Genomic DNA, 12625 nt, shown 5'->3' with positions numbered 1-12625 from the left:
ACTCTTTCTGTGAAAAATTCCTTCCTAATGTTCAGTCTAAACCTCCCCTGTTGGAGCTTGAAGCCGTTCCCTCTCGTTCTGTCACTAATTACCTGCGAGAAGAGACCAGCACCAACCTCTCTACAGTGTATCCTCAATGAGCTCTTTGCTACATAAGCCTCCAACTTCCTGATACTAGAGCAGCCCAGCGCAAAGGAGAGGGGTCCACTGGTGGAGAACGGTGGCTCTACAGCACAGATGCTGCATGGGGGAGGCCACCAAGCAGCCTGCCCAGCAGGACAGAGGGTGGGAGAGGAGGAAGGAAAGCTCCCAAGCACCTTCAGGTTCTTTGGTTGCTGCCGGAGCTCCATGAAATGCTTCCTGTGCAGCTCCCGCTCCCGCCGCTTGTTGTATTCCAGCTGGTTCTCCAGCTCAGTCTGGTGCTGCAGCCGGATCAGGTCCATCCGCAGCTTCTGCAGCGTGTGCAGCTGCCTGTACTCCAGCTCGCGCGTCGACTCGTCGTGCCGGATCAGCATGGCGTGCTCCATTTCCTTCTGGGTCCGCTTCTTGTTCAACTCCTGCAGGAGAGGGGAGCAGAGAGAGCACAAGGCAACAGCTGAGGAACGATTCTCTCTGCCCCGAGACCCGCAGGGAGTTTGCATCAAGGACTTCCATGTGCCACAAGGAAAGACAAACCCAGCAGCACGATGGGAACGCTAACGGAGCAGCCACCAAGCATCCATCCATCCATCTATACATCCATCCATCCCTCTCTCCACAACCTGCTCCTCTGGCAGCTCCTGGCTCAGGGAGTCCCCAGCAGGTGGCACTGGGAACACCGGGGTGGTGCGAGTGTGGGGGGGGGGGTCTGGGCTGGGGTGACTGATAGAATCAGGGGCTCTTATTTACCTGGTTTTAATTACCCTGAGACCCGGGGAGATGAGGCTCCTCACGCATCCCTAATTCCAGAATGGCCAGAGCAGAGCTGAACGGCTCCCACACACATCAGGTAAGACAAAGAATTTAGTTTACCACTGTGTACAGGTGGGTTTTGGGCCCAGAAGCAGCACTTTTTTTAAAAAATGAGGGTACAGCCCAAGCCTCTCACAATTTTACAACCTGCACACAAGAATTCCTGCAGTCCAGGAAAACCTTCGCTGAGTTACAAGCCGAGGAAGGGAAAGACAGGGGATTCTCTCCCTGGTTTTGACTGTTTTTGTCTCGAGGTATCAGCAGCAACCTGTGGAGCAGGGAGCTGGATCCAGCTCAGCCACGCAGCAGTTACAGCTGTACCCCTTGCTGCTACGTGGTGACCTTCACAGATGGGCTGCGGGTACCTCCATCTCAGCTCTGGGGTTTACAGACTGGTGGCTGAGACGGGGCACAGCGGGGGCTGCTCACTCTACACACCTACACACGCTGCCCAGCACGGGGGGGGGCCCAGCTGGGTACTCACTCTAACGAGTTTCTGCAGCAGAAGCAAAAAAAAAAATAATCTAATTATTCTGAGTTGTTGCTTGTAATCCTGTTGTAATTCTCTACTGCACTTCAGCCCCTTTGGCTGCTGGCACTGGGAGAGGTTTAAGCTGGGAGGATGGGGAAGGAGAACAGGGCCAGGTCTTGTCCCCACGTTCTTGGCCATGAGGATGATGTACATATTTACATTTAAGCAAAACTTGTGCTGTGACAGCCCAGATGAAAAATGAGATCTACTGGTGCGCCCTGGACAGGGCAGTAGAGCCTCCCTCGTCCCCACTGCAGGTCCTACAGTGTCTCTCCACTTCTCTCAAACACCTTCCCACTTAACTAGTTAGTGGGGACATTACTCTTCAGGAAATAAACTCTTGGATCATTCTGAAAATTAGGTCTCAAAAGCTTAAATGCAGGAGCTCAGAGGAGTGTTTCCTGGTTAAAATACCACACTAGGCAACTGAATTCTGGTCTCATCCCGGCCACACAGCTCATACACTGTGACAAGGGTGCCCAAATCTGATTTTTCAGTGTCATTCATTTTCAGGGTGCCCAAGCTGAGATGTCCGATGTCACCTGAGTCGCCCCGGCACATCTGGAGTCAAGCAAAGCTCCCAACAGGTAAAATACAGGACAAAGTTAAATATGCTGCAAAATTTGACAGTTGTGGACTAAGTACATGATTATTAGAAATTTTTGAGCACGCACTCACTCACTCTCAGCCTTTACTAAAATAACTTCTCATCTGATAGTCTTTATCCAAGATTAACATTCATGAAGAATTCAGATACTATAATGATGATCACAGAAAAATGTAAAATTAATAGTTCTTTCTCCAAAGTGGCATTTGACCACAGGCAGCCTGTAAGGCGGGGTTAATAAGGAAGGAGGAAAGCCAGGCTGTTGAATAGCTTCTCACTAATGAAGCATCACCCATCCACCAAGCCCTCCTCACTGTTTCCACCTCCTGCCCCTGCTTCCTGCAGCTCACCCAGCCCATCACCCTGCCTCCTGCCTCCCCAAAACCTGTTTGCTTTTCCAAGGCCTCCCATTTTGCTGCCTCCCCCCACCTCAACCACAATCTGCATGGAGACCACAGAGCTGAGTGCCAGCGAGGGGGGGACAACGCACCTAAAAGCAAGGTGCCTTTTGGGACATTCAGGGGGTTAATAAGGAAGGAGGAAAGCCAGGCTGTTGAATAGCTTCTCACTAATGAAGCATCACCCATTCTGTGCACTAATTTGAACAGAGCCAAGTGGAAAAGCAACATCTGATTATCTGGAGACCACCAGAATGCAGACACAAGAGAGGACTGAATTTTTGTGTTTCTTACATTTATAACATTTCATTCTGCAACCTTAATGTTGTTCTTTTAAGGTTAATTACACATATTTCATCCTCATGTGATGCCCTCTCAGCCACATCCCAGCTGTCCCACAGGTGGCCCTGGCACTCAACATGGCACAAACCACCCCGTGCTCTGAAAGGAGCCCAACAAGACCCCCCAAAATCTAACACCTAGGGGCTCAGACAAGGCACCTGACCCAGAATGGGTGGCCCATGTAACGTTTCTATCTGTGAGTCAATAATGCTACCCCTCCTCAATTAATAAAAGCAGCTACAACTGTGGGGAAAACTATTCCCCAAAATACCTTTCTGAAAAAATACTGTATTTTTCTCAATTCTGTTCAGCAACAGGAAACGTGAAGATCTAACACCCCCCCATCTAACTGTTTTACAGACACAAAGCCTGAACAATTAAGGAACCACTTGGGAAAGGACACGAAGGGCGTCGTACCTCCCGAATGTTCTGCTGCTCCATCTCGTGCTTCTTGATCATCGTTTTTCTCTTGAAGAAACGGCAGTTTTTGTCGTAGTAGAGTCTCTGCTGGCTGAGAAGGTGGGCCTCCTCTTCAGCCTGTGTGTGCTGCAGGTTCTCTTTATGTTTGGATATTCTTTCTTGCTTCTCTTTCTTGGGCGTGCTGTGGTCCTCATTCATTTCCTGCGTGCGCACAGGGGCAAAGCAAGACTTCCCTTAGAACCACAGCAACATGGGACCTGGAGGACCTTCAGTCACTTGCTACCCTCTGCCATTCAGTCCACAAAATGACACCAAAGTCCTCACCAAAATTTTCTCACCTCTACATTCTTAGCAGCAAATGATTTTGCGATGCGGTGGGGACACTGTACTTCAGTCAGGCAATTTGGGATAGATCAGCTATATACGAAGTTACTACTTTTTCTGATTCATGTAAGCGATCACAGGGCTTTTAGTCAAGTGACATCTAAATGGCTGCTCTGATGAGTTAACAGCTTTAGCCAAAAAAACCCCCACAACCAAAGGAAAAAGGGGAAAAAGAATTCTCTCTGAAGCCCCCTTTTCCCTCATCCCCCTTGGTTTCAAAGATTCTGCTCTACAGCCCATCTTGAAGGCACCTCTGGCACCCTCAGTGATTATTCTAGAAATGCTGCCTGATGCTCCCAGTTCCTCAAAGTTTACTGAGAATCTAAATCTGCTTCCAAGCACGACAGTGTCCCTTAAACCCCTGGGCTGGCCCAGGTTTATCAAAACTGAAGTCTAGTTCTTGTTCATTCCACACCCCTTCAGCCCTGAAAATGATGGTTTCTTGCCTCTTTAATCTTTTCCTTGCAAAGCTTGTATTGTTTCTTCTGACTTTCTAAAAAGGTCGCCAGGTCTTTCTTTTGCTGAGCCAAAATCTGTTGCTGGAATTTCTTTTCATCTGCTGCAGCTGCCTTTGCCTGCAAGGCACAGAGAGGAAAAAAAACACTGAAGGGTGAGGGAGCAGGTACTGAATCCAGCACAAATCAGCCTTCTGTTGTGCCATTTTTGGCCTGTCATTCTCCCATCACTGTGTTAGACAAAGCCATGAGCGTTCAGTCACATGAAATCTTCTTGTTCAAAACCCCCACGATGCCCACAATACATTTAAGAGCTTCCTCGTGCTCTCTCCCTCTCCACCAAAAGCACCCCAGAGGGTAAAATCCCACCGGTTTACCGTATGGATGAACGTGTTGGCTTTTGAACAGACTGAGCACCAGCTTTGTCACTGCCCCAGATGTGAGGAAGAAACCCCCCTCTAAGGTCTCCACAGAGTTTGTCCACCTCTTTGAGCTGGCTGTCAGTAGCGACTACTGGTTGATGCCAATGGAGGGCCCACCATATCATAGAATCTTGGAATGGTTTGGGTTGGAAGGAACCTTAAAGACCATTGAGTCCCACCCCCTGCCCTGGGAAGGGACACCTCCCACCAGACCAGGTTGCCCAAAGCCCCATCCAGCCCAGCCTTGGACACCTCTTGGACACCTGGTTGATGCCAATGGAGAGCCCACCATATCATAGAATCCTGGAATGGTTTGGGTTGGAAGGGACTTTAAAGATCATTGAGTCCCACCCCCTGCCCTGGGAAGGGACACCTCCCACCAGACCAGGTTGCCCAAAGCCCCATCCAGCCCGGCCTTGGACCCCTGTAGGGATGGGGCAGCCACAGCTTCTCTGGACAACCTCAACTTGTAGCTGGGAAGCTCTTTCACAAAACTGACCACACAGTGCACGTAAGAACATGGGATTTAAGCAGCACTTCCACAGCTTTCTCCTAGAGTTCTGGGACACACCTCTCCCTCCGATCTTCTCATAGAGCCCATGACTCTACTCACCTCTTTCTCCATCACAGCCACTTGCTTCTTGGCCAGCTTCTCCAGCTCAATGGACGAGTTGTTGGCATGTGTCTCCACCTCCTTCTGCAGCTTGAGGCGGTGCTCGTCCATCTCGGCCTTCAACTTGTTTTCCAGGGCGATCAGCTGCTTCTGGTGCTGGCGCCGCATCCGCTTATATCCTGACATCTGTTCCCGCAACTCGTTCTCCTGCTCATGCTCATGGATCTGTCTTGTAACCTGATGTCAAGGAAAGGGGAAGAAGCATTAAATGATCTTTTTTGTGGACAACCTGCCTCCATACTAGCAGCTTACCTGTAACCCAGGCCCCGCTTTGCTGTACTCTTCAAAATTAACTTTCAGGGAATGCTGTTCCAGGTTTCAGAGTGGGCTGTTGCTTAATATCACAAATCAAGCCATAAGATTTCTCTCTCCTGTTTTTCCGCCCCATCTTTAATGAGACTTTTATGTGTTTTCAGTGACACAGCAGAAAAATGTCACGTTACGAATAAAGAAAACAGCAGGTTACTTCTGGAAACAAAGCAGCTGCTGGAACAACCTTCTTCAGACACAGGACTTAAATCACGAGGGTGATGTGGACTTATAAGATGGCATCCATTTTAGAAACCCCACTACCCATCCATCCTTTCCTTCCTCCCAAAGTCACCACAGTTCCAGTTCAGTCCCTTCATACATATATCTTCTGCAAGGAGTAGCCTCCTGCAAAATTTCTTCTTAAAGTTCCAGAGGATGGCAGCCCAAGCTCATTCCCTCCCGGAACTGAAAGTTTTCTAACAAGGGAACACTGTTCTGGAACTGTGTGCTCTTAACACGATTCATCAGATGGTCTAAGCAGATTTTAAACCCTGCTCAGCTGAAACAAACTCACAAGTTCTACATTCATTTCCATGCCTAAGTGCATCCATGTGAAAGGAGGAAAAAAACTCCAGTAAGGTGTGCCAAAAATTTTTAGAAGAAAATGCAAATGGTAAGGCTTCCATTTCAAAGGAAAAAAGTGTCCAAGACCGATATTTTTAGTTTTTAATACAGCCTCAGGAACGTCATATATGAAGTTCTGCTGATATTTTATGATAGACCTGGGAGCCAAAAGCTGGAGCCCTTACTACACGTGTGGAGCTGCACGCCCTGATTCTGTCCCAGGAGACCTCTCCCTTTCACACTTAACAAGGATGAAGTGAAGAGCTTAAGGATGAGGCAAAGAGCTCAGCCCTTTGAAGGTGACCATTGAAGCTTTATGAACCTACAGTCCTTCCTGCAGCCTGCAAGAGCCCAGCCTTCTCCATGGAAGTCAAGAGAAAGAACTGGCACCCAATATCATTTGAAGGCTATTTTTCAGAGATCTTCAAAGCAAGTTCAGATGTAGGATGGGACGCACCTACAGACCCGAGGAGGCTCAAAGACATAGGACAAGATGAACCTACAGTCCTGAGATGGCTCAGGTTCAACAGAAGAGCAGCTGCTTTACCAAGTGACAAACCAAGCCCACGTGCCAGCAGCCCTGTGCTTCAGGACTAGTAGCTGACAGGAAGCAGTGATGGAGTCAGAGCTCCAAAATCAACAAGTTTAACACCACCACTGATGTGTCAGCCAAGGCAGACAGCACACTGCCACCTGCCTCAGCTCAAATGACTACCAACATTTGGGAGGGGTGTGAAGAAGAGGTTAGGAAGAGCCTTCCAAAGCCTTCACCTTCAAACAGATGAGCAACAATTTACAGTAAATAGTTACCAACCAAGAAAATTTGAGCCAGAGTTTGGGAATAGGAATGAGACACAAAAGGATGAAGCTCCTGAAATGGACGGTCTCTGCTGTCCCCCCATCCCATCCAAAGACAACCCCAGCGAGAAAACAAAATATATAATTGCAAAGAAAACAAAGAACCAGTCTGACTACAGTGATGGAAGTGATGATGGTGGGTTCACCACATTAGTGAACTCAAACATCAACTACAAGGCAAGTGGCAATGCATGAATCACATCCTCCTGGCACAAGAAATCTTGGGATTGTTATTTTGAAGCAGACTAGATTGAGTATTTATTTAGGCCTCAGCAACTGGTGTAACACAGCAGCCTTCAAATGCTGGAGAGTAGGTAAGGAAACAGACCCAAGCCAGGTACCAGGAGTATGTGAGCTTGTAGAAGTGACCCCAAACACGGTATTAGCCCTGTGTATTGCTGTAGTTAAAAAAGCTTTGGTTTTGTTAAGTGTAACAACAGCAGCTATACTTTCCAGAAGTTGGTAAGCACTTGTAGGAACTTGCATATTTCGGTCAAGTTGAGCAAGAATAAGATGTCTGACAGAAGCTTCCAGGTAATGAAAGTTTCTCTGAGAAGGCATCCAAGTTAATTATGAGAGACACACGTCAGGTAAGACAGGCAAAACCCCAGCTTCTCACATATGCCATTTACTAAGTTAAATGACATACAACTTGCAGAGACCAGGCTTGGTTGGGGACACACAGACACGGTAACTGCCTCGCAGCAGTACGAGATCTTCCTGGAGGTGCTATTTTTGAGGCCCAGCCTTTTTGGGAACAGTGGGACGTTCCGCACAGCACACTCTGTTCCAAGAAGTTGGCAGAACAAAGCAAACAGCAAAAGCGTAAGAAAAAAAGGGATCTAGGAATCCACTTGCAACTTTTCCAGTCTCTCCTTTGGTCTAATCTCCAATGAGATTTAGAATGTGCACTTGTTTTATTTACAGTGAGAAACATTAAACCTTTATCCTTATTTTTTGCTGCTCCTGTTTCCAGTGTCACTCAGCTTGTCTCCACCAGGACAAGAATTCCACCTTTGAAAGGTTTCACATCTGTTCTGGGGTATTTATCCCCTATAATAGGATGAAATTACATAATTACAACACTAGCTAATAAAGTCTTCCAGTCACAGCAGAAGATGAGACACTAAGAAGTCGGAAGAAACCAAAAGCAGCATTTCATTCCTCAAAACAAGAGGAGAAGGCCAGACTTGGTGGACATTCTGTGGATTTAATGTCTGCACGCTCATGCTAAAGGCTTAATTTATCACCATACTCTCTAATTCAGACCAACGCTCTTCAGAACCCCGTCTTCGAAGACAAGGTCTCCAAACGGTGATCTCAGAGAATGGATGAAATTGGAAGAAGTTAACATTAGTTACTGAATACGACCAGTTCCATACCAGAGAAGTGCTTCAGACCAAACACAACACATCAATGAATGTTAACATTAGTTACTGAATACGACCAGTTCTGTACCAGAGAAGCGCTTCAGACCAAGCATGTCAACACATCAATGAACGAAGGATTATGGCTTTTAAAATGAAGCCCCTCATGAATGAGCCACTTGAGCGACCATTTTTAAAAGAGAATCTGGGGAAGTTTCAGTAATCACCTTTCTGGTGTTCTTAGACAACGGCACTTGGAACTTCACAAAGTGTTTCACAAACATAAACCCATAGATTATGATGGGAAAAAAAAGATGATGACTGAATTGGTCAGTGCAAAATTTGCTCTCCACATAACCAGAAAATGTCAAGATCCTCTAAAGCAGAAACCTGCCATTTCCTGAAGCTCTATCTGCAGCAGGCAATAATCAATCAGGTCACCAGCAGAACCCAAAAACCTGCGTAAAACGGGACAGCTTTTATTAAGGTGAGACATTTTCTCAGATTCGTATCTCTCTGCATCTTTGGCAGACACAGAACTGAGAAGAGAGATGCTTTTTCCAACCTACTCCCACAGGCATTTCACGTGCCATAAAAATCCAAACTTTCTTTCAGCCCTCTAAGATTTTTTTGCTTTACGTAAGGAAGTTGGGCTCACAACTTCTCCTCCAAACCAGCAGCTCTTTAGAGTTCCCTTTTCTACAACGTTTAACCAAGATGGCAAACGCAGGGACAGTTCTTCTCACCTCTCAATAACCAAACAAAATACTGAGCTGCCCTTTGCTGGACGAGGCAGAGAACTGAGCAGGAGAACAACTTTGAGATGAGAAAGAACAAGTTCAGGATTTTCAGAGCAAAGATCTATGAAGGCAGCAGCCAGATGAGTCCATTAGGAGAAACTCAACCATACAGAATAAAATGTCATTGCTTCAGCAGAAGAGGGTGCAGGAGAAGAGCCACCGTGTAACCATCCCTGGTTTTGGAGTCACACTGTCCTGGTGTCATTTTAATGGTCACATCCAGAGAAGGCTACTCACACGGACCCAGACATTTGGCTTTGCAGACCCAGGATGAGATCACATAATTCTTTTGCTGGCATTTGGATTTCAAAGAGAATGCCAACGCCTTCGATTGAGTTTCACACTGATCTTTCTATGAAATTTTAACTATTAGATAATTTCATTTGAAAACTGTAAAAGCAGCTATCAAGGAAATGCATGGGGCGGGAGGGGTGTTAAGGGGTCAGGCATGAAAGACATCCAGAAACGCACACCGATGCATTTCTGCACATATTTAAAACACACCTTTCATTTGAAAATGTTGACAGGTGTAGTCTTACCAACATGCAGAACCTCTACCCTTCTTTTTAAACACAGCTTTCTGAGGCTGTGCCTAAGTCTTTTAAGGCTCAGATTTCTTGTTGTAACTTTTAATTTACGGACCACTGATAGTCTGCAAAATAATATGGAGATGTAGTAGGTACCTGACGTCCATTTCAGATAGTACCTTTCATTGCAACAGCAGAAATACACAGGGTATTTTCCACCACTGTTGCAAGGGAGCGACGGTTACTATAGCCACAAGAGTGTCATGCAAAAAATAAAAGGGGTTTGGTGGGGTGGTCTACACAATGACCAAAGAGAAAAGCAGTCCAGAAAGAGTGACTATTAAAATTGTTGCTTGAATTATGACCAAAGGTAAGCTCCTTCAGCTTTCTTAATCACATTTGCTCATATCTTTTTTTCAGTAGTTTTTTTAAACTTGAGTAATATCAAAGCATCACCAATAGACTAGAGAGTTATATTCTAACCCATTTCTTTGGGGGTAGCTCATTTCACTACTTTATCTGGGAGTCTGTCCAGTTTCCTTCTCATTCACAGGATGCTTTTGCAGAGCAACGGGGCAAGGGAATCCCACTTAAAACCACTGGGACATCTGGAGGTTAGAGCTGTCTAATGCAGTTCTCCTGCCTGTAACCCCTACACTCACTGACTTATGCTTGGTTTTGGAAAGAGATCCAACTTCCAGGTTGAGAGCATCATTTTGGAAATGTCAGTCTTTCCCCCACCTGCAATATCCTGGTCTAAGGGTGAATAACAAGGACTTGGGGGCCCAAGACCCTGGTCTCCACCATCAGGAACAGCTGTGAAGCAACATGCACACCCCTCCCCAGCCTCAGTGCTGTTCCTCTCTAATTGGGGGGTGGTGCTCATGTTGGGAGGTGGGACTTCTCCCACAAGGAGAAGTTTTTACACCCAAATATCATCCCGTATTATTGAATTTAGGGTCAGAATTCCCTTCTTCTGATGCTCTGCAATATAGGCCACCTGATGCTCTCAACTGCATAACCTTTCTGTGCCCCGTTGCTGAGAAACCAGCTGATGGCCAGCAGCAGCAAGGTAGGGAACCATCACAGCACGTTGGTTTGCTTAGTTTTTAACACTGAGGGAATCTCAAGCACCCATTCACACAGGATTCATTTTTTTAAGATACCACTGAAAGAGTAAAGCAACACAGAGAGATGAATGAAGTCTGAATTTCTGATTTCCCACTACAAATTTCGGACACGTTTAGGTCGTTGTCCCCATATCAGCTACGTGGTTGGCCTTGCCCTCTGCACGGATATTTCAGCAGGAGAGAAGGGGGCACAGAAGTTTTCCCTTGGCCAGCAGAGCAGCAGCATTCAGTGCCACTGCCCACTGACATCATCCAGGCACCGAGTGGTGACCGAATGCACGGTGACAAAAAGAAGTGTGCTGACAGCCACACCGGCACTTCAAACCCAGGCACGTTCGCTGGCGTTCTTTACATGCTGTGCCGTAGGTTTCAAGTCAGCCTTTTGTCTTCTAGATTGCCATTTTGGAACACGAACAGGTAGAAATGCAGGAAAGCCCATCACAAGGTGAATGAGCTCAAATGAAGCAAAATATTTCTGTTGTAAACACAGGGGGACTTTCCCCCCCTGTAGATCCCCAGAAGCTAAGTACCATTAACACCTCCTGTAGTACCAAGGTGGTGCTTTGGGAACTTTCCTCTATACTGGGAGAGGGATTTGTGTGCATATGATGGGGACAGCAGAGCTATTCCATGACACGTGCTACCATGTGCTTTTCCAAAGGTCTGCTGGCCAGTGAGCTAACTGGTGGGATTTCCTTCTCCCCCCAAAAGACACTGTGCTGTCCATGTACTGCTCACCCTAAACTCTCCCAGCAGGAGCCCAGGCATGCTCCAGATCAGAGCATGTTCCACAGAAAACCAAAAAAAAGAGAAGTTCTCCAAAAAGCCTACCACCTTCCCCATCCTGCATTAATTTTATCTTTATTATCATTTGGTCACCGAAGCAGAGAGATTCAGCAGATCCAAGTGACTAAGGAATTAAGGCAGACACAGTCCCAGCCCCACAGGAGGCTGCCATGGGATTTAGGAGTGACCTTGGAACACTAGCTGTCTTCCTCAGAGCTTAGAGGTCTGTGAAGACCTCACAGTCCATACCAACACCTTTCATCAGCTTCTAAGGTGGCCTTGCCATGCAATATCTTCAAAGCCACCCAAGTAGCCCAGGGATGACATATTGAAGGAAGACAGGAGTTATGGACTCTGCTGCTGAAGGCAGGCCAGAAGGTGCAGCAGCCTTCTAGAGGGAGTAAGAGAATATGAATATATTCAACATGCATATCTATTTATCAAATTGTAAATATGTCTGGAGTATGATAAGTGAGCCATTCATCATTTCTTCCCTCCAGCCAACCTAACTGGATCCTACATTCATTTGCTCAGTGTAGGCAATAGTGCTGGCACTACACTGGGTGCATGCACACACACACACAAGAAAAATTCACAAGGCAGAGGGTCTCCAGGAGACCAGAGATGCTGCCTGTGTCAGGTGTGCTGCACAAAGTCCTCTAATGAACACATTTCTAGGTCACTCTTTAAATTGGGGAGGAGGAGGGAGGGAAGGGGGAGCAGGGGACACTGGCCTGGGGAACACTTGGGGTATGGTACCCAGAAATACACCTGGCAAGAGATGGAATGGGGATGCTCCCCTCAAATCTCAGCCCATGAAGCATCTGGATAGAAGTCTGAATGCCACAGCATCATTTCAGATTTTAACAGCAGCAGCAACCACCACACAGAGAAATTGTGGCTACTGGCACTGCTGCTGCTTTTTCCTTCCACTCGCAACCTTTAGCTGTGGTCACACACACACACACACACACACACTCTGTCTTGTGCATGTAGAAACGGGAAGCGACTGGGAGGATCAAGAAATGGTGGTACAGCAGGAAAAAACCCACCGCTCGGGCAGGGTGAAGCGAGAAGGGGAGGGCTCGCTGGTGTAA

At 46.9% G+C, this 12625-nt stretch overlaps 1 protein-coding gene across 5 annotated transcripts in view; it reads right to left on the bottom strand.

Annotated features, from left to right (window-relative positions):
* Positions 1-12625, bottom strand: part of TAOK3 (TAO kinase 3) — a 108439-nt gene that overhangs the window by 4683 nt on the left and 91131 nt on the right. For all 5 annotated transcript variants that reach the window (XM_014963936.1, XM_014963964.1, XM_014963974.1 and 2 more), the window contains 4 exons: positions 5125-5361; positions 4081-4209; positions 3248-3451; positions 318-557 (listed from right to left, as the gene is read on the bottom strand). In XM_014963936.1, coding sequence (XP_014819422.1) covers positions 318-557; positions 3248-3451; positions 4081-4209; positions 5125-5361 — 810 coding nt within the window. The remainder of the gene's footprint in view (positions 1-317; positions 558-3247; positions 3452-4080; positions 4210-5124; positions 5362-12625) is intronic.

The sequence above is a fragment of the Calidris pugnax genome, unplaced genomic scaffold, assembly GCF_001431845.1.
Source record: "Calidris pugnax isolate Ruff unplaced genomic scaffold, ASM143184v1 scaffold32, whole genome shotgun sequence".
In the NCBI taxonomy this organism is placed as follows: Eukaryota; Metazoa; Chordata; class Aves; order Charadriiformes; family Scolopacidae; genus Calidris; species Calidris pugnax.
Note: the sequence above shows the minus strand (reverse complement) of the source record. Positions and strands in the feature narration are given on the sequence as shown.